This window comes from Lipomyces chichibuensis (genome assembly GCF_038497645.1).
Source record: "Lipomyces chichibuensis strain CBS 12929 unplaced genomic scaffold V1513scaffold_1, whole genome shotgun sequence".
NCBI classification, from domain to species: domain Eukaryota; kingdom Fungi; phylum Ascomycota; class Lipomycetes; order Lipomycetales; family Lipomycetaceae; genus Lipomyces; species Lipomyces chichibuensis.
This window is the reverse complement of record NW_027117453.1, coordinates 137,240-162,297: the sequence shown is the minus strand read 5'-3', so window position 1 is coordinate 162,297 and position 25,058 is coordinate 137,240. Positions and strand designations below refer to the sequence as shown.

Genomic DNA, 25,058 nt, shown 5'->3' with positions numbered 1-25,058 from the left:
CAACCGACTATCTATATCAGCTCAGTCTAATCGGCGAGAGGTTCAACGTCAACTTTCACGGTACTCTCAGGCTTAAGCACAGAAATAGTTTAAAACATAGCCATGGATCCTCCAGATCCGGAGCTTGTATTCTCTACAATGTCAGGCCATGCTGGCGGAGGCTCAGCTAATTTAGCTGGTACGACTAACGTTCAAAAACCACAGTCATCTCCGTTGCCATTCCTTAAGTTTCCCAGCAGTAAGCCACAGCCATCAGAAACAGTCCCTGGATTCGATTTTGTGAAGGATGAGACGCACGGTGGTGTACCAGACAAATATTTGTCAGCAGATGACGATACCGACGAGGATGCCGATAATGAACCAGACACCAAGCAGCAAGAGCTCACTGGTGACGCAACATTAAATCGGATGTGCAAATACACGCTATACGAGACAAAGACTCGCTTTTATCTCATTGGTTCGAATATGAATGACACGAGGTTTCGCGTGCTTAAGATCGATTTGACAGCCGATCAAGGAGATTTGTCCTTGACTCAAGACGACACTCTTTACACTCATTCGCAGATAATTGAACTACTTGAAGCTATTCAGGATGGCAATCCAGTTGGTGGTCTCACAAAGCGGTTAACTTCGTGGGGAGTGATCGGGTTCATCAGGTTCACACAATATTATTACATGTCTGTAATTACGAAACGAAGCGCGGTAGCATTACTGGGAGGACATTACATCTACCACATTGACGCGACAGAACTAATCCCCTTGTGTTCCACTGCAGCCTATCGAAAACCTCATAGGAACTCTGGCGAAGCTAGATTTTTATCCACGTTTCAGAATCTCGACCTCAGCAAGACGTTTTATTTCAGTTATTCATATGATCTTACACATACGCTGCAGAGGAATCTAGATCGTGAGCGGCAACGTGTTAAACTGAACTTTCCCACAGATGATTGGAAGGTGTATTCTGATTACAACGAGATGTTTGTTTGGAATCATTATCTCTTGAAACCTGCATATGATTCAAAATTAGACGTGTTGACTTGGTGCCTGCCAATCATTCATGGATTTATTGATCAGGCCAGTAAGTTGTCTTAGCACTTCTGCTGACAAGTTATTGTGCAAGCTGCTGATTGGACTCAGATATCTCGGTGTACGGACATAATGTGTCTATAGCTATAATAGCTAGACGGTCGCATTATTTCGCAGGCGCTCGTTTCTTGAAACGAGGGGCTAACGATCAAGTGAGTAGCACTCTGTAGGATCTTATGCCGACTTTCTGTAATGCTTTTATTAGGGCTACGTTGCGAATGATGTCGAGACAGAGCAAATCGTTTCAGACATGTTAACGACGTCATTCCACGCTCTAGATGGCCAGCCTTTTGCCAACACAAGATATACTTCATTTGTTCAGCACAGAGGCAGTATTCCATTATTTTGGACTCAGGATGTCAGTGGAATGTCGCCGAAACCTCCTATTGAGCGTGAGTGCATCTTAGTGTCGAGTTTCAATTTCTTGATATTGAGCTTCATAACCAGTGAATGTTGTTGATCCATTTTTCAGTGCTGCCGCGTTGCACTTTGACGACATGTTCAGACGATACGGAACGCCTGTGATTGTTTTCAATCTCATTAAGACCCGCGAGCGTACCCCTCGGGAGACGATCCTTCTACACGAATTTGAACAGTGTTTGCAATATCTTAATCAGTTTCTCCCTGAGAAAGCTAAGATTCTGTATACATCTTGGGACATGAGCCGAGCGTCAAAAGGTCGGGATCAAGAGGTTATAGAGTTCCTGGAGGAATATGCGGACCGTATTCTGAGGACAACAAAGATTTTTCACAATGGAGCAGAGCCGCTATCAGTACAAAGTGGAGTATGTCGAACGAACTGTATCGATTGTTTAGATCGCACGAACGCTGCACAGTTCGTTATGGGAAAGAGGGCTCTCGGCTATCAGGTACGTTGCACCATGTATTACTCTGCATCTGATGCATTTTACTGAGTGGATATAGTTACATGCTCTAGGAATTATTGGCGGAGATTCTGTTAATTACGATACGGACGCTGTGAATCTACTCACAGAGATGTATCATGATCACGGAGATACCATTGCGCTTCAGTACGGAGGCTCGCATTTGGTGAACACTATGGAAACGTATAGACGGATCAATCAATGGACGAGTCATTCACGTGATCTGATCGAAAGTATTCGACGCTACTACAGTAATTCCTTTGTTGGTATGTTTTCGTTTGTTTGTTTGTTTGTCTGTTCAATAGAGCTAATTTTGAATGTAGACAACCAGCGACAGGAAGCTATCAATCTTTTTTTAGGTAACTATGTGTTTGAGAAAGGACAGCCTATGTTATGGGACTTAAGTACAGATTACTACCTCCACCATGGGATTCCTACTGGGAAGAAGCCACCTCGGCGCAGTTATCGACGTTGGTGGACATCAATCCATCTTCAGCAGCCCCTTACACAACGTGAAATTGAAAGTCTGGAGAAAGAAACAATTACGACAGACAGTATCACGAGTCCTAGGTTAACTTCAGGTTATTTCGACAATTATTGGATGGAATATTATAAACCAAAATTGCTATCTTCTTTTTCAAAGGTGTTTCAGTACAACATGAACTCCACCTTGCGATACCTGCCTTCTATGTAAGTGGCGCCATTACCGATTTCTGTCCATTAGACAAGTGCTAATAACAATATTTGTAGGGTTGTCGGCAATGGCAAGCACAACCTAAGTCCGTTCGAACCTCGGCAGCTTCATATCGATCACCAGACGAAGGACTTCCTTGAAAAGGAACGCATTGCAGACGATCGAAGCAGTATCATAAGCGTCATTAGTACCCGTCGTACTCGAAAATTCTTGGACATCGGATTCATCGACTTTTCGTCTAAATTGGAAAAACGCAGTCCTTCTCCGTCGCCACCTGAAACCGAAAGTCCGCCATCGTCAAGAAGCGACGATTATTATAGCCAGGTTGCGTCGTTGCCTATTGACAACGATGACGGATTTGACGACACTCTTTGGTGTTATGGCGGTGAGAAAGACGATAGAGGATTTCATTCTGAGATTAGGGATATGACCGAGATTGTGGACCATATTATGAAGCCTACTGTCGCAAGTTCCGAGACTCAGGAATATTGGAAATATTTGTCTACGAATCCGGACATTGCGCCATTAGGAATCGCGGAGAAGAAAGCACTGATGCGTAACCAACAGCACTTAGATTTTGAGAATTACATTAAGAGCACTTTGCCTAGCGTAATTGACTCGGACTATGTGTCCGATGAAGATAACATGCTGTATTTGCAGCATGTTTTGGCCTCAGAAATTGCGGCATCGGTGAAAAATTCGGACGAAGAGCAGTCTAAAAGATTTAGAAGTTATCAAATTTGGCTTAAGGGCAATTATATTGGAAAGAAAGCAGTAAAGATGCAGGCAAGGTAACTTTTGGGTTGGGCAATTGGCGTTTTGGGAATTTTGTGACGACATTTAGATATCTACACACCGCATTTTATCATTGTACACCACCTCAAGCAAATATATCTATATCACTGAAACAAATGCTCAAACGTGTTGTCAACTTTCACTATTTCCCTGACAGTATTCTCCCAATCGGTTTCGCTAATTTGCTTTTTAACTAATGTAGCCAGATTAGTGGTGATACCTCGAAGATGGTCTTTTAAGCTCTGCATCTCATCCGAAGCGTCGTTTACGCAAGTTTGTCTCCAGCACGACAACAGGCCCTTGAGAATCATAAATCGATATGGTGCTATTCTGGATGACGTTTGTTCGATTATTATATTGAGAGTGTTTAACGTCGTATGCAGAAGTCGTGGATACACCGGGCCAAACGGGTCCGATAAAACGTTTACAATAATTTCCGTCACTTTCTGTTTGACTAGTTAGTGCGTAACTGCTTATACGGACTGTAACGAAACTACCTGTAAATACAGGACAAAATAAATGTCCATATTCTTGGCGATGATCCCGAGTTTGGAAATCAGTAGGTCAGCTACCTCCACATGCTCACCGCATAGACGCATGCCGCTGTATATACCTTCTATGATAATAGATCCTAGGTATTTTGATTGCCGTCTTTGTACTTCACGGGCATCTACTACGGATAATAAGTCTGTAGGGACCTTTTTGGATCCTGTATCCATAGACCTAATAGACGATAGAAGGATAAGATCAGTGTAAGTAATGTCTAGCAGATTAACCGACTCTGTGACTGTGACGTTGGACGAACCTATCGGAAGATATGCGAGACATGCCAATAGCGCGTCCCAAAAGATGCCCGCGATGCCGGTGACGAGGATGACTTGGGGATTTACTTTCAAAAGTAGGAGGTGAAGTATCGAACAACCTCGGGTTTTGTAAACGGGATCGATATCGTCGATAATTGCAAGTATAGAAGGTACAAGAATAGGCCAATTGTCGGACATAAATTTCGTCTGCGTAATGGTCAGCAGGGCGCCCACAGGTTAATCAATACTACCTACATCAGCAGAGGAGAGCACAAAGTGTAGCAACGAGGCGGCCTCTGGTCGTTGTGCAGTCCAGGGCGACTCATCGTCAATGTCGAACTGGATCCGCAGTTCGTGTTCGCGCGACGATGAGTGCCTGCCAGCTGAGCTCAGATTTTTATGCTTAGCTGACTTGAATATTGGACGTAAAGTTTCAGCTAAGATCTGTTTCCCAGTATCTTCGGTGTCGAATGGCACTGGAGTATACATTTCAATCAGAGATTTCACAATTCTGTTTGATTCAGATGTGCACCAAGGATCCTCTGGAACCAAGTATGCCGCAATGGCCTCCACGACTGTCCGAGAATCAAGATTGTCAAAGACTGGATACAAGTACTCCAGTACCTCAGCTAAGGCTTTCAGCAAATTTAGTGCCGTCTGCCTATATTCTTGCTGTAAATTCCATCGGCTCTTCGTTTCAACTATGCAACGTTAAAATCTACTAATTTCAACGAACAGCAGATACTAATTACCAAATTCGTCTTGAGTCCATATCCATTTCCCGGGAAGAGGACGCAACAATACGCATATTCGGTTTAACAGATCAGTGGCATATGTTCTCCACTCAGCGGAGAGATCAATTTCCTCAGTATTTATAAAATGGAACAATGCGTATATAAATTGCCCTTTCTTGGAGATCTGGGCGCGTCGGAGGTTAGCAACGTTCCTTCGCACGTACTGATGTGACGAGATACCTCAGACAGCTCATCGATCGACACGGCAGTGGTATACTGCAAATCATCCTTATTAAATACTTCGTTCTGTGTTTTCGTTTCCAATAACTGACGAATGTAACTTCTAAAGCGCAGTTAGTCGACGTTGCTGGAACATAGAAATGAATCGACCTGCCGTTCCTGATCACTCAACGTCTGGAAGTCAGCCTTATTATTGCAGAATTGTGCATATGCACTCGCCATGCCCGTCCGAATATTTTGATTAGAGCATTAAGAGCGTATTTTGTGGTAGACCATTCAACGATGACTTTAGTTAGAGTTTGGAATGATATCAGAATTGAGCCGCACTTGTAATAAGGCGCAATGAGCCGAGGGAACGACGGACATTGATCCAATATACATAAATGTGTAGCATGATATAATAGTAGGTAGATATAACGAGCAGTCAAGGTGACAAGGTCGGCGTAGGGAGACGGCGGAGCCTAAATATGTATACTGGACGTATCTTCGGAAGTAAGTCAAGAGTCCGCTTAACCGATGGCACGACCACCGACCCCGCGATCTTTTCTAAATACTTGAAAGTCATCTATTATTTATTCGCAATTATGTTCAATGTACAATCATTTAATATAATAATTGTCGGTGACTACTCGCTCGTTTTACGCTATCTCCACATGCGTCATTGACAATTCCGGCGACCCCGCTCGCGTCACAAGCGGCTCGTCGTTGAGGTAAAAAATATAATAAAACTGTGGTGGGCGTAACATGCCTGCCACAAATAGAAGCTATTTTGAACGTAATTATGTATTTAGGCACGTCTTATCGAGCATCCCAGATCGGCTTGTAGCAAATGCTCCATTTCGCGCCATCCGACAGCTCTTTCCACAACAATCAGCCCCGTCGCTATTGAGAAGATTGTGATTATATGACTTATCAAAGGTAGTTGCAAAGTGAGTTACATACATTTCCAGAGCGGGTATTTGTTTTATCAGGTCGTTCACAGTTTGGCCGCGTTACCGTCGACAATAACTCAATGAATATCACAACACCTCTGTGGTCGACCCACAAAAGAGCCAGTCTAGTCAAGTAGCTCAGCATACCAGATCATTGCCAGAATTGGGCCTACTTAACCACTACAATCAATCCAAATGGTTCGCTCTTAAACGACGAGAGGTTTCCTATTGAACCGCCAATCTATCGTCTTCAGATCTATTCCACACACTCTTGCGATGAGCCAGAACTCCAGAAAGCAACGCGGCCGTTTATGCTCTTTCAGCGTCTGGAGTCTTAACGATCCAGATTAGCTTTTCAAGGCCATGAGAGGTGTCATTCGATATGAGCTCACAATCCAAGTCCACAGTTGTCTATGTCAATCAATATCTGGCAGTACCCCAACCCTAGCGGGATTCATCATTCAAATTTAGTTTGGATTTCGCTTCTGCAGAAAAAAGCAACCTAAACTTTATACGCTGTAGCTAAGGACAATCAGCAACTTATCAGAATAGTGCAAAGACAGTACAGTACTTACGGATTGTAGAATTGTACGAAGAAGGATGCAACAAGGTTCAATGATTCATTAAGCATTCAGGTCGCGCGGTGGATAATGCCTCAATTACTTGAAAATAAGCGGACCCTAATTCCGAACGTGCGGCAAAATTTAATCTGGCAAGATAAGGACAACCCAAGGTTATGGAATTGTGAAAACACTTCGAGCTTTACTGAGACTTCGGATATAGGCAGTAAAGTGGCGATCTAAACAGGTTTCTTTCAAAATGAAGACTATATTGGTCGGTCTAATGGATATAGTGCTTGGTGGCTTCCTTTATGATAACCGGGTGGACGGCGATAAGGTGGAAGTGAGCACTGCTCTGACGAAATCTGTTCACTTTTCTGTTGTGCAACTAGGGTTTCCTAGATTTGGTTTCTGTCCTACGAATATGCAGAGAAAGTCGAACACCGAAGTAATTCCATCCATGGCTCCAAATTAACATGGTCCGGGATGTACGAATTTACAGAATCAGCAAGGGTTTAGTACGTATATGTGCACCAGCTCTACGCTGTTTCTGGTATACCAAATAAAGTTGCCGTCAAGCTATTCATGGATGGCCGGAATTACTGTCCCGATTGATAAATTGCGCCCCACCAATGCAACTCCACTGCCGAAGCGAATTCACGTCAGATCACCTTACGAAATTCTGCCGTTTCCTGTGCTTCTTCTGTGCTATTTGCTTGATTCTCTTCTCTTTTGACCCGGTATTTTTTAGTTCACGGACGGTGGATAATCTTCCGCCATTCACCAGCGTTCACTGCGTGAGGCAGCTAAACTCAAGTACCATCTGACTCGAAGCAACCCAAGTGGAATTCAACTTCCTGCTATTAGCTCTCACAACGTTCATTGTGCTGCCCATTTGTGCGGCTTCTATTTTATTAATTTCGATGTGTCGACATACGAGCGTTACTTCATTCTCTACACGTTCTTTATCAGCTACTCGTTGAGCCTTGCTTTCCTTGCCCAAAGGAGTTCGAGGAAATCTATACACGAATATCACGATGAGCAAACCGACTTCTACCTCAGATCATCTCGACGCAGATGACGCGGCAATGCTTCTTCTTACTGCCGGCATAAGTAAGGCATATCAGCGGTTAGATTACATGATAGTACGGAACTTCATTGGCGGCGCTCTAGTGTCAGTCGGAGGACTGGTCACTCTGCTAGTGAAAGGCGGTTGTGACGGACTATCAGAATCAAATCCAGCAGTAGTACAGCTGCTTCTGGGCCTTGTTTTCCCGGTCGGTCTTGTTATGTCAACTCTCACTGGTGGGGAGCTTTCTACTGGCAATATTCTGTTCCTCTCAATAGCATTATTGCAGCGCAAGATACCATTATGGAGGTCGGTTTATTGTTTTGTAAGTCTGTTGGATTGAGTACATAATCAACATGCGAAATCTCTAACTGTATAAACGCAGGTAGTTTCATTTTTTGCAAATTTAGCCGGCTCGTTATTTTATCTTGTCATTGCGCACTATGGTCACATTCTCTCGGCAGATCCATATTTAACAGGTACCATTGTATTCGCCAATGATAAAGTTCTGGTTCCCAGCGCGAGCACAGTCTTTGTGAGAGCCATTGGTTGCAACTGGCTCATTTGCATCGGAGTATACACAGCGTTCTTATCGCGGACAGTCGTCTCCCGTGTAATCAGTATATGGATTCCAATCTTCACTTTCGTCGCGGTCGGTTTCGAAAATTCAGTGGCGAACATGTTCTTAGTCCCGATGGGTATGGTCAATGGCGCGCCAATATCCGTTGGCCTGTTTATATGGAAATCGCTGCTATTGTCGACCCTTGGAAATATGGTCGGTGGCGGATTTTTTGTCGCGCTCGTATATTGGTACCTTTATGTATTCCCCAAAGATGGTGCCAACGACGAAATAGACATGGGAAATGAATCGATATTACCGATCGCTGAGCCTTCAACAGTTGCGCCTATAGTTCAGATCGGGAATAGAGCAGTCCCTCTTTCCGAGTCAATGGAATCTTTTAACCGGCGGGATCGGAAATTCCGTGTTATGTCTCACGATGCCAATAGTGTATCACCTACTGGCGCGAGCAGATCCGGGGCCAATTCCGACACGGACGAAAAAGTTGAATGACAATTGATCTACGGCTAAGTGTGCGTGCAGTATATTATTCTGCATGTCTCAAAATGCGTTGTGCCGCTGAGTTGATCCAGACGGTTTTTTTTTGTCACGTTCTGCTTATTTTGGAGTATTGTGCAACAATGGTTCATTTGATTTTTTTGAATTCTTCTTGCTGGTTCATTCGCTTTCGTTATAGACTTCCTTTCTGCATCTACAGTGGTTGTGGTTCTATTTCTCTGGTGTTGGGTGCTTAACTGTATATATGTATTGGATTAAATACGGCGGCTTAGTTTAGACGGATTAGGTTGGTAAAATATGTTTGATTAATTAATACTTTCTGCATTGGCCTCTTACATTATTACAACTGTATTGGAACGGAGGGATCCCCACGTAGGAATGAGCGTGAAGTCATATGTCGCATCAATATGGATTACAATCGACTGGATAAAGGCATACAGCATGGTCAAAATGACCCCTGCATATATTAACAGCGTTGTGCTTGTTAGCACCTCAAAGAAATATAAACCGCGAACATAGTTCCGCTATTCTCGCCGTTCCTCGCGGACGAAAGTTAATTTGTTCGGCCCGATCATTGCACCAGACAAATTCACGTTGGTGGTGTTTGTTCTTACCGCGTGAAACATTGACCACAGAAAGCGGCGATGAACGGATCCGGACGGATGTTTGGCCTTCGCGGACAGCATCATGTTCGCGAGCTTTTCATGTGCTCCTCCGGTTCTCGGAGTGCAGGTGGTAGCGTCAGGGGACCGAGTTCCATGGTTGGATGCTTCTCTAAGGAACTGCATTATCGAACTTTTACGGGGCCTCGATTCCGGCATCAGCAAAGCTTTTCTACCTTTGGTAGTCTTCGCAAGGGGTCGCGTTCGCTAGACGATCACATCTTTTCAGATTTACCACCAGAATCTTCAAAGGATTCAGCATCATTTGAGAATACATCATCTCCCAATCCGTCATCGCCAAACCCGATGGACGCACAGGTTCGAGCAACCGAACTTTTGAATAACTTGCCGTCCAGCCTTGAAGCGCGGAGGTCGCAGTTGTCGAAAACTTTGTCACAGAAGCTGGATTTATTGCAGGCAACACTGTTCACTGCTGGGAAGACGTTGAATAATTTAACCGGATACAGCGAGATAGAATTATTACGGAAAGCGATTGAGAAGCAAGGTGCGTGTACTTTAATAACATCTGCAGACTTGATTGTTAACCTAAACATTAGAGCAATTGTTGAAGAACACTCGGAATGAAGTTAAAGCAGCGAAGGAGGCTTACACTGACGCTATTGCAAGCCGTTCTGCGTCCCAGCGTGAAGTAAATGAGTTACTCCAACGCAAGCACGCTTGGAGTCCCAACGACCTCGAACGTTTCACGGAACTCTATCGGTCAGATCATGCGAACGAGCAGGCGGAGGCGCACGCCCACGAGCGGCTCACTCGCGCTGAACACGTAGCCGACGACGCGCAAGCTGCGCTGAGTCGGTCGATTTTGGCGCGCTACCACGAGGAGCAGATATGGTCTGACAAGATTCGCCGGGCGTCGACCTGGGGCACATGGATTTTGATGGGAGTTAACGTTGTGCTGTTTTTGGTTGTGCAATTGGGACTGGAGCCATGGAAGCGGAAGAGACTCGTTGGATCATTTGAGGATCGGGTGAGGAATATTTTGGGGACAGAGATGATCTTGACCAGAGATCAGGTGGAGAGTATTGTTCAGGAGGCGATGGCGAGACAGGAGGCAGGGTCTGCGATTGCTAGTGCCGATGGACACGCGCGGGGGAAGGAATCTTCGATTGCGACTCCTGTCGAAGTACCAGGATTTGTCCCAGATGACATGCCGCCAATGAAATCCAGTATAACTTCATCACGCCCTCGTCGACTGTCGGTACGCTCAGCAGGCGACGCACTCACGCTTATACTTAACGTCTTTGCAGGACTCGGGGACGAAGGCACAACAATTCCTAAAGACGCGATATTCGAGTCAACGCGAATTGAGTTAGCTATATGGTCAGGCGTTAGCGCTGTTGTTGGTGCTGCTGTTGTTGGATTGATCACGACCGCGTTGCAATGGCGGTGATCTTGTGGATATTAGAAATATTTGGGCATGTATATATAAGCGCATCTGTATGGAGTATCTAGAGGGACACATGAACGTTACTAAATGCTGTCATTTTGGCAGGTCATTGATCTCTGTCATCACCAGCTCCACAAAGCACCGGCTTTATCACAACTAACACAAGATTCTGTCTGGGAAGCCTCATATCGTGTAGTTTGCGGTTGATTTGTACAGATCCCTGCATACTACTTTTAGGCTTAATAATGCCCTTGGAAAGTAAACTGTAGATAAATCTACAACGGGCAGTAAATTTGCATAATATGTTCCCTGTGATAAGCGGGAATCAAAAGCCGGCGAATACTTCAAACGCTCAGCGATTTCCGCGAACCTTGTCTGCATCACTTCCTCCTCAGCTGCTCAGGACGCACGAAAATTTATTTATTTACTAGCAACTACGCAAACATAAATTGCAAGAAGGGGTCTAAGCAAACTGTTTCGTCTTACCCACCGGATGCGCTATCTTCTCTGCGATCTCATCGTCAGGAGAATAAGCGTACTTGGACCTCGCCCTAATCCGCGCACCAAAAATGTAGAAAAGATACGGAATCAAACAACAAGCGAGCGCGATGAACGCGAGAAAGGAACCAGCCCACTCATTACCTAGTCTGTGATACATTTGGATCGTGAAAAGGGGTACGGCTGCGCCCCAAATTGACCGTAAGAACGTCTTTGCGGCGAGCGCCGAAGCGGCGTGGTGTTGGTATGAGTCGACTAGGTAGTTGTTCGCCGAATTGTAGAGAATGCAGAAGCCGAGACCGCACGGGAAGCCTGCGAGACATGGGCCGACCCAGACGAGCCGTGGGTAGGATGTCCAAGCGAAGATGAAGAGACCGATAGGAATTAACCAGCATGCGAACATCATCGGGATTAGTCGGACTTCAGCAGGTGGGCGACCGTCGTATTTCTTGACCATCTTTACGTAGTGGCGGTTCACAAACGGCGCGATCAGTGCGGCAACAATGACACCAACGGCAATGGGGATGAACATGAGACCAACGGGACCGTACTTGAAGTGCTTTCCTTCTGCGAAAACCACTGGGTACCTAATATAGTTAATAGAATTCTAGACTTAAATCAAACAGAAGGAAACATACGCAAAGAAGAACATATACAAGAGACCGTAAATAACGGACATGTAAACTGTAATCAAAAATACAATCAACTCCCCAAATAGCAGAATGAACGGACGATAAAAATTGACCGCAATCATGTTAACGATCGGACGTGGGTCCCGCTCAAGGTCAGTCACGTAGGAACTATCGCCTGTCTGCTTTCGCAGCTTTTTTGCCCGTCGCTTGAGGATTTCGGGAGCGTACGTCTCGGGGATGGTGAAGCAGACAAGAACGTGGACTGCGCCGGTGAAAATGAGCATGACATAGTAAATCCATCGCCAGTCCACGTTGTCGCCGATAAAGCCACTGACAATCGGGCCAACACACGGGCCCAAAAAAGGCGCGGCGGAGAAAGCGGCCATGGCGGTGCCGCGCTCCTCGTTCTTCCAGATGTCGGCAAGTGTGCCGCCGACAAGCGTCATTGGCGCTGAGAAGGCAATGCCGTCGATCAAACGGCTGACCAGAAGAGTGCCGATGTTTTTCGCTACAGCACACGGGATAATAAAAACAACCGCGATGCTGAGAGTACTGATGTAAACAATCTGTCGGCCCCACAACTCCGACGCCGGAGCAAAGAACATAGGACCAACGCCTGTCAAGCATTAGTATAGAAATTCATGTCTCCACAGAGCCGGACTCAACATACCAAAGCCAATAACGAAAAGCGTGACAGTCAAAATCGCAACTTCCATGGAAACATGAAAATGATCCGCGACACCTTGTAAATCTCCGGTGACAACTGCCGAACCAAACGCGACCGCAAAACACAACAACGCGATTGTCATGGTGCAATACCATTTATACAGTTTGGGCCAATTCTTGGGATTCTCAGGATCATCCGGTGTGAACGTCACGAGCTTGAACCCATCTGGCTCGGCGATATAACCTGTTACTTGCGGTGAGATATATTCGGTCAGATCAGCCGTCGATTTTACGACAGCGACGGGGAAGTTGGCGGCGTCCAGCGGCGAGATAGCGCTCTCAGCGGTGTGCAGGTACGGTTGGTTGGACTTTTGTAGCTTTGTCTTGAGATCGTCGGCCGAGGTCGAAGTCTCAAATTCTGTACCGTTGATGTGCAACACGGTCGTTTGGTCTGCCATTGTGAATGTCGCAATAAAGATCGATAAAGCCAGACTGGAATTGAGGGAATAGGGAAGAAACAGCACAGGTACAATGGCGGAAGTAAGGAGGGTATATATAGGAGTCACGAATCAGAGTGAATGGCGCTTGATGAAGCGTTGTGAAACAGTCCTTAGCAGACGGCGTGCCGATGTACCGGGCACTCGTCTGCCTAGGTTAATTACTTCAGCAGAAGTATGTGGTGGCCCGTATACCCGCATTAGAGGCATGACCATCGCCATCAAGTAAATTGCATAAGATATCGATCATATCTCATTGTACAGACACCGCGAAGGTCAAGCAACGCAACCCACCCACGTCTGCGAGCGATCAAATTTTCGTACAGATGGATGGCTCTGCAAGAGACAAGAACAATAATCGAAACAGGCATTAACCGGATGACGGCAAGAGGGAATCCTCGCTAGAAGTGTACGGTACAGAAAATCACAACTTTTTCTGGAGCAAAGAATAATCAGTGGTGCGTGGCGGTGCAGATCTAGACTTTGCCTTAAGAATAGGCCTCTCCCACTCGACAACAGCAACACCAAGGCCAAGCAACGGAGTGTCGGGAATACGCTAATAAAGAACCAAAAAAAGTAAGTTAGTAGTACTGCAATAATAGTCGAGAAAGGCATTGCGATGTGGCTACTTGATGTGCACCGCCACCACATTTGCAATACTGGACCGTTTTAGGGTTTATCTGTCTCTTGCTTGTTCAGTTTATGTTTCCTAACCACAATCTGACAGGTACAAACCCTTCCGGAAGATCTTGAGTACCCACGAGATTGTGAGTACAGTACCCTCATCATTCGGATTAGATCTCGGCGCCGCACCACATTTGTCCTGTTAGAAAGAACTAACAGGGTTTGTATACCTAATACTGTACTTAATACGGAATGGTCCAAAATGACAAACATGTATACCACCCAGACACCTTCAGCCAAAGTAGCAGAAGAAACACATGTACAACGTACCGAAGAGATGAAACACAAGACTCCTTGGAATAGATTATGATTAAGTTTAAACCGAAGACATCGCATAGGATTCCGCTCGAGCTCAGTAACGTATTGACTATCTATTGAGGACTGTGGCGTTGGAGACATAGTCTCCCGGATGATGTAATAAGAACAGAGTGTACCGGTGAAAATAAGCATACCAAAGTGAATCCATCGCTAGAGGACACGGTCGGCCAATATAACCAAAATACTGTGACCAAAGTATGGAACGGCAGAGAACGGGAACGGTGACAACCCGCTCGTCGCATTCGAGAGATGGCCACACAGTATCGCGCAAAAGTATATCATGACGGAGAGAAAACGTGATTGCGTGTCGAATTCTTTCGGTTATAGAGTGGATGATGGATACAATCCAAATTCAGTTATTCATCCTTATGAGATACCGAAGATGTAAAAAAATCAGATCAATTAGTGGGCTGGGCAACACAGACAGGGAAAGTTGGCAGCAATTAGGGGGACCCTTATCTGGCTAGCGCGTTGTGGAGCTATGGTTGATTGGACTCTTGGAATCCTGACTTGCTGCCTCCTGTCGGTCCGGCGTCTATGGTAATTGACCGATATTCGAGGAGAGCTCCACACGAAGACATCTGGCGGTTATTATAACAAACAACACTTTAGAGGCAGGAGCGGACCGTATAGATGATGGTCAAGTGGAGTTCGATGGTAGTCGCGATATCGCCAGCAAGCGATTGGGCGGAGTCTGGGAATCAGTGGTGGTACGGGCATCGGACGTCCTTGGTACGGTAGCAATTACAGCTCAGCCCGTACTTTGATACAATAAAAAACAGCATTGTGGTGCCCAAGTCTTTTCCCAAGAACACTGTTTCTCTTGAAATGCGTTCGCAAGCCGATTATCCAGGCATCAGCCACAGTGACCGCCGCACGTGCCACTCGCGGAATTTCCACTAAAACGCAATTGACCAGTACTCCTTTCAGTTGCTCATATATAAATAACACGTTCTTTTGTTTACTGGTACTTCAGAGTTCTGATCGTCGATTCGTCATTCTTCTCTGGGAGGGACCGTTGCAGCCATACCGAATGTGGCGACATTGAAAGTGGTCGCAACATGATGAGGAGAAACCAACAATGAAGGGGAATGGTACGTGAGACGGCTAACCGGCACTGGAAAAACTGAGCAGGAGACAATTGCGACTAGCGGCATCGACCAAAATGTTCAGGCTCACCACTGATCTGACTTATCAGTCATGATTAATATAGCCTTTTGTCACTTGCTATTGCATAGTATGTGCGCAAAACGAAGCCACGATTTTACTACTGCCCTTTAACCGGATCTTCTGTCTCGTCGATTGCTAGGAACACTGGCAACTTCCTGTTCGACGCGTCTGAGAGCCAGCATTCTGCTTTCCAACAGCAGTGTGACCTGGATATTAAAGATATATATGTGGAAATACATTATTCGATACTGACTAGTTAACTTTGTACCAACTAAATGTCTGCGGTGACAAATACTTTATCCACTAGTCCCAAAGAGGAAATGCTCGATTTGGCGGTCAGCTCTGGAATGATGTATTTAACCACTGGTCGGTACAAGACCCTGTAAACTTAGACCATGTCGCATACGTCGTGTATGATCCACATCTACGGCATATCCATCATGAATGCCTCCCTCGGCCGGCGAATTCAGCGCAGGAATCGTGTCTCCGATCGCTCAGACAAGTTACTGAACAAAGTATATAGAAATTTTGGAAATAAAATGTGTAGGATTTATTATTCTTTGAATTGTTCGTAATTTTGTCGCCGGAGAAGGATAACTCTGCAAGGAAAAAAGGGCCTTTTGCCGAATGCAGGGGCAACGCCGCTCCTCCGCCAGTAAACGTTACGTCGTTATTTCAGTCACGCTAATAACCATTCCACCTGGATCGTCTCCATTGTCAAAGTTTGGCCTGTTGTTGACAACCGGTTCCCTTACAGATATCCAGCATTACGCAGGATCTGGGATTGAGATCAGGAGCTGAATACGGATACCGAATAGGATAAATTTAACGAGGGAAGCATCGTTGTCCATCAGATCGTTCGTTGTTGATCTCAAATGCCTCGCGCATCGACACTCCGAATCGCGCGCCTTGCGGCTCTCGCGTTAGTTCTGATTGTGATTATTTACAAGATCACAAATCCTTCAAGTCTGACTACGCTGTCGCGCGCAGCAGGTTATCACGAGAAGTCGGTGTCCACTCCCGGGCCGGAACAAAAGGCGCCAGTGACGTCAGGCGACAAGCCAGCTGCGCCTGCAAAGGAAGAGGTGAAGGGCGAAGAAAAGTCATCGGTAGACGTTAAAACATCTGTGGACGAAGGCAAAGATTATGTTCGCGCGAATGCCACCTTTGTCACATTGGCTCGGAACCAAGACATTTGGTCGCTTGTGAAGTCTATTCGCCATGTCGAGGACAGGTTTAACCGAAAATACCACTACGACTGGGTCTTCTTGAACGACGACGATTTTGATGATAATTTCAAGGAAATTACGTCGTCTCTGATCAGTGGGAACGTAAAGTACGGCAAAATCCCGAAAGAGCACTGGGGATTCCCGGACTGGATTGATCAGGAGAAGGCAGCCGAGGTGCGCGAGCAGATGAGGCAGAAGCAAATTATATATGGTGATTCCATTAGTTACCGGCACATGTGTCGGTTCGAGAGCGGTTTCTTTTTCCAACAAGAGCTCATGAAGCCCTACAAATACTACTGGCGCGTCGAGCCCGATATCATTCTCCACTGCGACGTCGACTACGACGTGTTCAAATATATGGAAAAAAATGGGTACGACTATGGCTTCACGCTTTCGCTCTACGAATACATCGACACTATCCCGACACTCTGGAACTCAGTCAAGAAATTTATAAAGGAGCACCCTGAACATATTGCCGAGAATAATCTCATGAACTGGCTCTCAGAAGACAATGGCATCACATATAACAGGTGTCATTTCTGGAGTAACTTTGAGATCGGAAACCTCGACTTTTGGCGTTCTAAAGCGTACCGTGACTTCTTCGAGTTTCTTGACCACGAAGGTGGCTTCTTCTACGAGCGATGGGGCGACGCGCCAGTACATTCCATCGCAGCCGGTCTCTTGTTGCCTAAAGATAAAGTCCACTTCTTTGACGACATCGGATACTGGCATGTCCCGTTCACTAACTGCCCTACTAACAAGGCAGACAGATTGAAGTTGCAGTGCACGTGTAACCCAGTAGATAACTTCATCTGGAAGGGATATTCGTGCACACCACGATACTACGACGTTATGGAGATGAAACGTCCGTCGGAATGGCATCAACAGAGCTAAACTGTTTATTTTTTGGGGATTGTTTTTGGTTGAATACGTTTTGGCTGTATGCTTCAAGGATACTGATTTGTTGCAACCGGTAACGGATAACATCGGTGGGCTTAAGTATAAATTGAATTCGACATTGTAATTTGACGAACTTCATGCGTCTCTGGCTGTGCAGAAATAAGTCCTCAAGACCAACTGTAGACCACAGACCGCGCATTATTTTTAGAACCGCTATAAACTAGAAGACCCGGACTCAAAAAGAAGACGGCTGTGCGGCGCTTATTTGTTGCTGCTAAATCGGATCAAAACGTACGAAAAATGACTATCAACTGACGTGACATGCTCTGTAAACTTATCGCCGGGATAATGCATCGAGCTTTCTTTACATGATCACCACTACCGCTTTACAAATTTCGAGCTAAGCTCAGATAGTCAGTCGCATCGCGCTTATACACCTCCACAACACACGCCTCGTGATTTGTTGTCCTTGATGATATAATAGGTTATACATAATACTACCAGTGGTCCAAGGCCAGTTCTCATACTTCGTCACTCAATTGATTCAAGCTACGAACTTATCGCTTGAGAGGTACTTGTGCATTCACCGCCAGTATCTTGAACAATGACTAACAGAATCAGCTGCAATGACGATTGCTAAACGCTGCTTTTCAGCCCCAGGAAAAGCTCTCCTGGCGGGCGGCTATCTCGTCCTCGACGCAGAGAACTCATCGTTCGTGACTGCGCTCTCGGCCAGAATTTACGCAATTACGTCCTCGCAATTTGTCGACTCCACTCTCCCGACCATCACCGTTCTGAGTCCCCAATTCCAAGAAGGAGAATGGAGTTACACCTTCTGCCGGTCACCAGCAACTGGCTTCGTGAGCGTGCCGACATTGACACCAAATCGTCGAAACCCATTTGTGCAATCCGCCATCGCGACGGTCATAAACTACCTCTCCGCCACAGGTACCTTGCATACCGCCATGCCGTCGTTAACGATTACTATCCTCTCCGACAACGCCTACCATTCACAGCCAAGCGACGCTGTCCCGCCTTTTAACAAACACCTGCTCCCAATCGCGGCAGTACCTAAAACCGGGCTAGGATCATCCGCTGCATTAACGACATCTCTTGTCGCGGCTTTACTGTCGTTTTACGGCAGCATGGACCCAGTTGCGTCGGAATACAAGACAATACTACACAATCTCGCACAACTAGCTCACTGCAATGCACAAGGCAAAGTAGGCTCTGGATTCGATGTCGCTTGTGCCGTGTTTGGCTCTATAGTCTATCGCCGTTTTCAACCATCTATTATCTCGTCGTTGCCATCTGCGCCTACGTCTTCCGATGGCGAGATGGAAGCATCGTACCTGTTGTCGTTGAAAAATGTTATCGACGCGGATTGGAATGTCAGTACGGGTGCATGCGCAGTTCCGAGACGGTTGAGGTTATTGATGGGTGACGTTACCGGCGGGTCTGAGACACCGGCTATGGTGCAGATGGTGCTACGGTGGCGGAAGGATGGAGGCGATAGTGCCGCTGCAGTGTGGACTGCGCTGGGGAAAGCTAATGAGAAATTGATTGCTGCCATGATTGGGCTTGGTGAGCAGGCGGCTGAAAAGCCAGAGGAGTATGACTCGTTTGTGGATGAGATACTGAAAGTTAGTGCGATGGGAATTAGACAGCTTGGGCTTTCGAACGGTGGGCGAACAGGGGAGCTGTTCTCGCTGGTGGTGGATGCTATAGTCGAGATTAGAGATAATTTGAGGATTATGACGATTCGGTCCGGCGCGCAGATCGAACCGGTAGAGCAGACGAGGTTATTAGATGCGTGTAGTGCTTTGCCCGGAGTTTTAGGTGGTGTTGTGCCTGGCGCAGGCGGGTACGATGCCGTTTGCTTACTTGTTGCCGAGGCTGCAGTCGATGCTATCGCGCAGCATACAGAGGGTGTGTTTGAGAAAGTCAAGTGGTTGGAGCTTAGAGAAGAGGCGAATGGCGTTAGGGAGGAGGATGTCCTTGAGATTGAAAAGTTCCTATAGAATATTATTGCTGAGATGTGACACAATCGGTCAGAACTTGTAAGATAACAATATATTCTACAAGTAGTTGCCTCATCAGTACAGCTAGCAATTATATATACAAAATCTAATAGCCGTATCCACCACAACCTAACTCATGATACCGCTCACTTCGATGACGGCTTCTTGGCTATAACGCGCATGTCAGTCACAAATTCCATAGAGCTTGTATGAATTTTACTTACTTCCATACTTCGATCGGGAAGTCGATCTGTTTGGCACACCACCCAAATCTCGACCACCTGCACGTGCATCAGCTCACCCTCATCATACAATCTAGAATATGTAGTACGCACCTCTTACCAAGTGGTATCTCACACCAGGCAAATCTTGAGAACGACCGCCACGGACGGTAACAACGGAATGCTCCTGAGCCTATACCATGACAATTAGCACAGCCCTCACATCTCCCCAACAAATCCACATACATTATGACCTTCTCCAGAAATATACGCATAACACATCTTTCCATTCGACAACTTCACTCTCGCAACCTTTCGCTGGGCAGAATTGGGCTTCTTCGGCTTCATTGTCGCAACACGCACAACCACACCCTTTCGTTGCGGACAGTTATCCAAAGATGGCGACTCCGATTCCTTAACTGGCCGTTTCGGCTTGCGTTCGCCCCTGATAACTTGCCGCAGTGTCGAATTCTGAATAGGCGTGCTCATGAAAGAGCGGTAACATAAAGGTTGTATCGCACGTAGCGACGACGAAACGACGCCGAGTGAGCGGCGGGTAAAAAGAAATTGCCGTATTATAGGAGCCATTGAGTAGAATACGTCAAATACGCTTGACTAATTCGATTGCTGTTCATAAGAACCAATAACGAGAATTTATATCGACGACAGGTTTCCCGAAGCTTACCCGGATGATTGGTACCAGCCCCGTCGGTCGCACATTTAGTAACTAAGTTGGGTCAAGTATGCGAAACCTCTGTACTAATGTCAATAATAGCAGCTGTATAATATGGTCCATAATAGTATGAACGTTGCTAGGAGCTACAACGATGTCGCGCATAGATTCCACCGCGATTGCACGCTTCCTTCATGCACCGTCGAGAGTAACCACTGCTTCACATTATTGTTAAAGTTTCAATTTATTCGGTTTTAGACTTGTTTATATTCGACAGCTTTTAGCATCTAGTGTATTATTATACTTGCGTGGAATATTACTCTGGATCAGTGAGGTGATTGCAGTTGCAAGCGAGACGCCATATTCGAAAAGTGCACGCACGTTAATTGAAAGATGTCATACCCAGCTGCGCCTTTAGATCCGATAGTTCTGTCCTCTCAGAAGCAAAGTGAGTGCCGTCAGTCTTTACAGTTTTTACCAGGGGAGTTTGCGGGGAGTTTGCATTTCAGTAAATGTATGGGGACATGCTAACAGTTGCTTCTACATAGGAGTCGCCTATTTCTATGATTGTAAGAACCCGTCTCCTTACGACTTCGCATCCTGCGTTGTCGATGGAATCGATATATAAGCTGGACTGGAAAAGGGATACTAATATGTAATAGCCGATGTTGGTAATTATGCGTATGGTGCTGGTCATCCGATGAAACCTCACCGGATAAGGATGGCCCACAGTTTAGTCATGAATTACGGATTATACAAAAAAATGGAGATATACGTACGTCAATTCAAAATTACATTTATTATTGCTGCTTTATTTTTGCGGAACTTGGATTGCTAACGTGTAATTAATTTCATTTAGCGGGCAAAGCCAGCCACTAAACAGGAAATGTGCCAATTTCATACCGACGAATATGTCGATTTTTTGTCGCGAGTAACGCCAGATAATATGGACATGTTTGCCAAGGAGCAGGTGAAATTCAACGTCGGCGATGATTGTCCTGTGTTTGATGGATTGTTTGAGTTTTGCAGTATCAGTGGTGGCGGTTCAATGGGTAAGTTGATTGAGAGTGGCGGCTATGAGTATCGAGTATAGTATTTCTAACTGCAAACTATAGAGGGCGCGGCTAGACTAAATCGAGGGAAGTGCGATATTGCTATTAATTGGGCTGGTGGCCTTCACCATGCGAAGAAGAGCGAGGCGAGTGGGTTTTGCTATGTGAACGGTAAGTGATTGCTTTGGTAAGTTCGAGAGTTGAGACCTAATGATTGTCTAGATATTGTGCTTGGCATTCTTGAACTTCTGAGGTACCATCCTCGAGTTGTCTATATTGATATTGATGTCCATCATGGTGACGGTGTCGAGGAGGCCTTCTACACTACAGACAGAGTCATGACGTGCAGTTTCCACAAATACGGCGAATATTTTCCGGGAACTGGTGAATTGCGCGATATTGGCATTGGAAAGGGCAAGAACTATTCTGTAAACTTCCCATTACGCGATGGTATCGACGATGTCACGTATAAGTCCGTGTTCGAGCCCGTCATTACAGCCATCATGGAGTGGTACCGACCAACTGCCGTTGTCCTCCAATGTGGAGGTGACTCTCTTTCTGGTGATCGTCTCGGATGCTTTAACCTCAGTATGAAAGGTCATGCTAATTGTGTGAGCTTTGTCAAAAGCTTTGGTTTGCCGACTTTGGTTGTTGGTGGGGGTGGCTATACGATGCGAAATGTCGCACGGACATGGACATATGAGACCGGCTTATTAGTTGGCCACATTGTTGGACCTGGTATGTACACATGACGACAGAAATCTTCAGCTGTGCAATTCTGACAATTTTAGAAATTCCTTACAATGATTACTACGAATACTATGGTCCTGATTATCAGCTTGAGGTGCGCCCGTCTAATATGCAGAACGCCAACAGTAAGGAGTACCTGGATCGCATCCGTACAACTGTCTTAGAGAACCTGTCACGTACGAAGTTCGCTCCTAGTGTCCAAATGACTGACGTCCCTCGCGACGCTCCTGAGGAGGAGCCCGAGGAGGACACTGAGGAGAGCAAGGACATGCGCGGTGGTAGCCAGGAAGTTTGGGACTCTAATATTCAGAAGGATGGCGAACTCAGTGATAGTGAGGATGAGGGTGAGGGCGGGCGTCGTGACATTCGGAATTACAAGGACGAGGTTGGAGACACGGTAATGATGGATCTTGACGAGGATGAAGATGATGATGATACACCTGCAGCATCCGGTAAGCCTTAACTATTGGCGATTACTGTACTAAAGGTATGCCGAGATTGTGTCTGTAATGTAGGAATGGAATAGGTGCGTTATTGGTTATTTCTGTATTTTAGATTATTTGTTTGTGCTTCTATTTATTATTTGTGTTGCGGTCCCTGTATAATATCCTATAGTCTAGTCGTTAGGGAATATACACTGCACGGATTTGCTTAGAAAACTGGATGTCGCAATTGCCATGATATGTGACAAAATCCAGGATTAATGTCCAATTGAAATCTGGGGAAACCATTTGGGTAAGGGATCCAAATTCAGGGGCGGAGGAGTCACGACCATTCCAAAGCTTCTCTAAACCTTAAACTGGCTGCTCTATAAACCCTATAGGGCTATAAGCTACGGCAAAAAGCAGTCACACAAAATTAAAGATGACAGGTGCAAGACACTAGTTGGCTTGGGCTGGCGCTGTGTGTGCACAGCGACGAGAGCACTACAGACCGCCAACCTTGATTTTGGATTTTCGTGTCGCTTGCTCCGGTTTGTAATACACGCAAGTTCTGCACATATAGTACAAAATGTCTAAAGCTGGTAAGTATTGCTAGGAGATGGAGGTTGATTGTGTCTGATGAAGATCTGGTATTAATGGAGATTAGGAGCTGGTTCGTCTGGTAACAAGTACAGGATCTCGGTATGCACAATTATCATTTCCAAAACAGCACGATTAGGAAAGAGTGTTTTTTGTAAAGATAGCGTTTCTAATTATTATGATAGCTGGGTCTTCCAGTCGGCGCGATTCTTAACTGCTGCGATAACTCGGGCGCACGAAACTTGTACATCATCTCCGTGAAGGGTGTTGGCGCGCGATTGAACCGTCTCCCCGCTGCTGGTGTCGGTGACATGGTTATGGTATGTTTTGTGCTGGGATGGGGTATATAGCCAGAGTGATGTGCTTACGGATATTTGTTAGGCCACTGTCAAGAAGGGAAAGCCCGAACTCCGCAAAAAGGTTATGCCCGCCATTGTCGTTCGTCAGTCAAAGCCATGGAGAAGAAAAGACGGTGTTTACTTGTACTTCGAGGACAACGCCGGTGTTATTGTCAACCCCAAAGGTGAGATGAAGGGATCGGCTATCACTGGCCCTGTCGGCAAGGAGTGCGCGGACCTGTGGCCACGTATTGCTAGCAACTCTGGTGTCGTCGTGTAAATTATCGAATTGTTACATTTGGAGGATTAGTCGCGAAACAAAAAATTTGATCATGGGACGGGTTAAAAATTTGTCATATATAGTACACGAATGTCTAATGGAGTTTACACATCTATAATATTGTGCTAGTAATAATGACGAATATATGACGCTTTGCATGGACTATTGAGTTTCATGCTGCCATTTTCCGTAAGCGATTGCTATGCATCAGATCCTTCCGTATTATTCATCTTTGAAGATCGGGTGATTTGATATATAGTACCAAACCAAACCAAAGAGACAACTTCACTTGGGGATGGTTTAAGTTGTAATACAAATACGCACGGGAAATGTGGATGTATGGCCTGGACCCACACGCCGACATCAGGTTTGTATGAGGGAGAGAAATGTGTTATTGAGTAGGTTCGTTTAAGAGTCACTACGGACGACTATTCAATAAACCGGATCGTAAGCAGTGGGCATCGAGCTGCAATCGACGATCGACAGACTAGTTGAATAGTTATATGTTACTGCAGAAGTTGGAGCGCATAGCTTTTTAGGTTTGGAACGCGCGAAGTCATCGCATGCGAGAAGTAATTCCAAAAGAACGGAAGGGTTGGCGAAGTATGTGCATGATTATTTGTTGCATGCATGCTGTTTCGCCGGAAAGAAATAAAGGCGATGATAGTAGGCAGCAGATAATGGCGAGATTAGGCCGTGAGTTCAACAAACCAGTTTGCATGTCTTTGATAACTCTGGACCTAAACTTAGGTGCAATTGTATCCGAGAAACCCAATCTTCGATAGGAAGATATTTCGAGCCCAGAACCCACACAAGAGTCCCTCCAAGTTGCTGTCATTTGTCTTGCCGTCTGTGTTGCGCTGGCTCGCTGTGGATAGATAGTCATGATGTATTGCATACAATGTGCAGCCATTTGTGGCCCAGCGGGCACAGCCTGCTTAACTCCGTGGCGGTGACGCAATACCGGAAGATAGGAACGCGTGGCGCGAAAGTTGAGGCTGGACCAGGGCCGTGGCTTGTCATGTGGCACAAAATGCCTGAGAATTAATACTCATAGCCCAAAACATGTCGTCGCCACAGATTTCAGGGGAGAATAAAAACGTGGCGCATCACCCACTGTGGCGTCGCTCAAAATCTCATTACATTTGTTCCTGTTTGCTTC

The 25,058-nt window shown here is 45.8% G+C and overlaps 10 protein-coding genes across 10 annotated transcripts; 7 read left to right on the top strand and 3 right to left on the bottom strand.

The window, feature by feature from the left end:
• Positions 1-102: 102 nt before the first annotated feature.
• On the top strand, positions 103-3,459 carry V1513DRAFT_455817 (SacI homology domain-containing protein; the record flags this gene model as incomplete). Its single annotated transcript, XM_066899536.1, has 7 exons — positions 103-1,078; positions 1,138-1,238; positions 1,292-1,478; positions 1,534-1,955; positions 2,011-2,236; positions 2,294-2,660; positions 2,721-3,459. The coding sequence occupies 7 exons, from the start codon at positions 103-105 to the stop codon at positions 3,457-3,459; spliced, it is 3,018 nt and encodes a 1,005-aa protein (XP_066756409.1).
• Positions 3,460-3,932: 473 nt separating this feature from the next.
• On the bottom strand, positions 3,933-5,458 carry V1513DRAFT_455816 (uncharacterized protein; the record flags this gene model as incomplete). The annotated part of the gene is made up of 5 exons (XM_066899535.1): positions 3,933-4,469; positions 4,518-4,963; positions 5,015-5,180; positions 5,237-5,339; positions 5,391-5,458. 5 exons carry the CDS (start codon positions 5,456-5,458, stop codon positions 3,933-3,935), a joined length of 1,320 nt encoding a protein of 439 aa, XP_066756408.1.
• A 1,928-nt stretch (positions 5,459-7,386) lies between these two features.
• On the top strand, positions 7,387-9,210 carry V1513DRAFT_482002 (Formate/nitrite transporter-domain-containing protein). The gene is made up of 2 exons (XM_066900375.1): positions 7,387-8,122; positions 8,183-9,210. The coding sequence occupies exons 1-2, from the start codon at positions 7,766-7,768 to the stop codon at positions 8,867-8,869; spliced, it is 1,044 nt and encodes a 347-aa protein (XP_066756407.1). The 5' UTR covers positions 7,387-7,765; the 3' UTR covers positions 8,870-9,210.
• Positions 9,211-9,843: 633 nt separating this feature from the next.
• On the top strand, positions 9,844-10,948 carry V1513DRAFT_371838 (Mdm33 family-domain-containing protein; the record flags this gene model as incomplete). The annotated part of the gene is made up of 2 exons (XM_066894755.1): positions 9,844-10,042; positions 10,095-10,948. The coding sequence occupies 2 exons, from the start codon at positions 9,844-9,846 to the stop codon at positions 10,946-10,948; spliced, it is 1,053 nt and encodes a 350-aa protein (XP_066756406.1).
• Positions 10,949-11,408: 460 nt separating this feature from the next.
• On the bottom strand, positions 11,409-13,199 carry V1513DRAFT_428616 (major facilitator superfamily domain-containing protein; the record flags this gene model as incomplete). Its single annotated transcript, XM_066896299.1, has 3 exons — positions 11,409-12,030; positions 12,082-12,691; positions 12,746-13,199. The coding sequence occupies 3 exons, from the start codon at positions 13,197-13,199 to the stop codon at positions 11,409-11,411; spliced, it is 1,686 nt and encodes a 561-aa protein (XP_066756405.1).
• A 2,909-nt stretch (positions 13,200-16,108) lies between these two features.
• Positions 16,109-17,668, top strand: V1513DRAFT_434793 (nucleotide-diphospho-sugar transferase). The gene has a single exon (XM_066896514.1). It carries the CDS (start codon positions 16,286-16,288, stop codon positions 17,531-17,533), a length of 1,248 nt encoding a protein of 415 aa, XP_066756404.1. The 5' UTR covers positions 16,109-16,285; the 3' UTR covers positions 17,534-17,668.
• A 283-nt stretch (positions 17,669-17,951) lies between these two features.
• On the top strand, positions 17,952-19,683 carry V1513DRAFT_434791 (ribosomal protein S5 domain 2-type protein). The gene is made up of 2 exons (XM_066896513.1): positions 17,952-18,110; positions 18,161-19,683. Exon 2 carries the CDS (start codon positions 18,166-18,168, stop codon positions 19,558-19,560), a length of 1,395 nt encoding a protein of 464 aa, XP_066756403.1. The 5' UTR covers positions 17,952-18,110; positions 18,161-18,165; the 3' UTR covers positions 19,561-19,683.
• Positions 19,536-20,411, bottom strand: V1513DRAFT_434790 (mitochondrial 37S ribosomal protein uS12m). Its single transcript, XM_066896512.1, has 4 exons — positions 20,028-20,411; positions 19,896-19,974; positions 19,785-19,841; positions 19,536-19,729 (listed from the first exon to the last, which is right to left on the bottom strand). The coding sequence occupies exons 1-4, from the start codon at positions 20,367-20,369 to the stop codon at positions 19,707-19,709; spliced, it is 501 nt and encodes a 166-aa protein (XP_066756402.1). The 5' UTR covers positions 20,370-20,411; the 3' UTR covers positions 19,536-19,706.
• A 148-nt stretch (positions 20,412-20,559) lies between these two features.
• Positions 20,560-23,188, top strand: V1513DRAFT_476531 (uncharacterized protein). Its single transcript, XM_066900206.1, has 7 exons — positions 20,560-20,902; positions 21,003-21,023; positions 21,117-21,229; positions 21,314-21,506; positions 21,570-21,677; positions 21,729-22,244; positions 22,298-23,188. The coding sequence occupies exons 1-7, from the start codon at positions 20,848-20,850 to the stop codon at positions 22,717-22,719; spliced, it is 1,428 nt and encodes a 475-aa protein (XP_066756401.1). The 5' UTR covers positions 20,560-20,847; the 3' UTR covers positions 22,720-23,188.
• On the top strand, positions 23,176-24,058 carry V1513DRAFT_434779 (60S ribosomal protein uL14). Its single transcript, XM_066896511.1, is given in 5 exon segments — positions 23,176-23,279; positions 23,294-23,298; positions 23,350-23,380; positions 23,464-23,598; positions 23,660-24,058. 5 exon segments carry the CDS (start codon positions 23,268-23,270, stop codon positions 23,894-23,896), a joined length of 420 nt encoding a protein of 139 aa, XP_066756400.1. The 5' UTR covers positions 23,176-23,267; the 3' UTR covers positions 23,897-24,058.
• Positions 24,059-25,058: the final 1,000 nt, after the last annotated feature.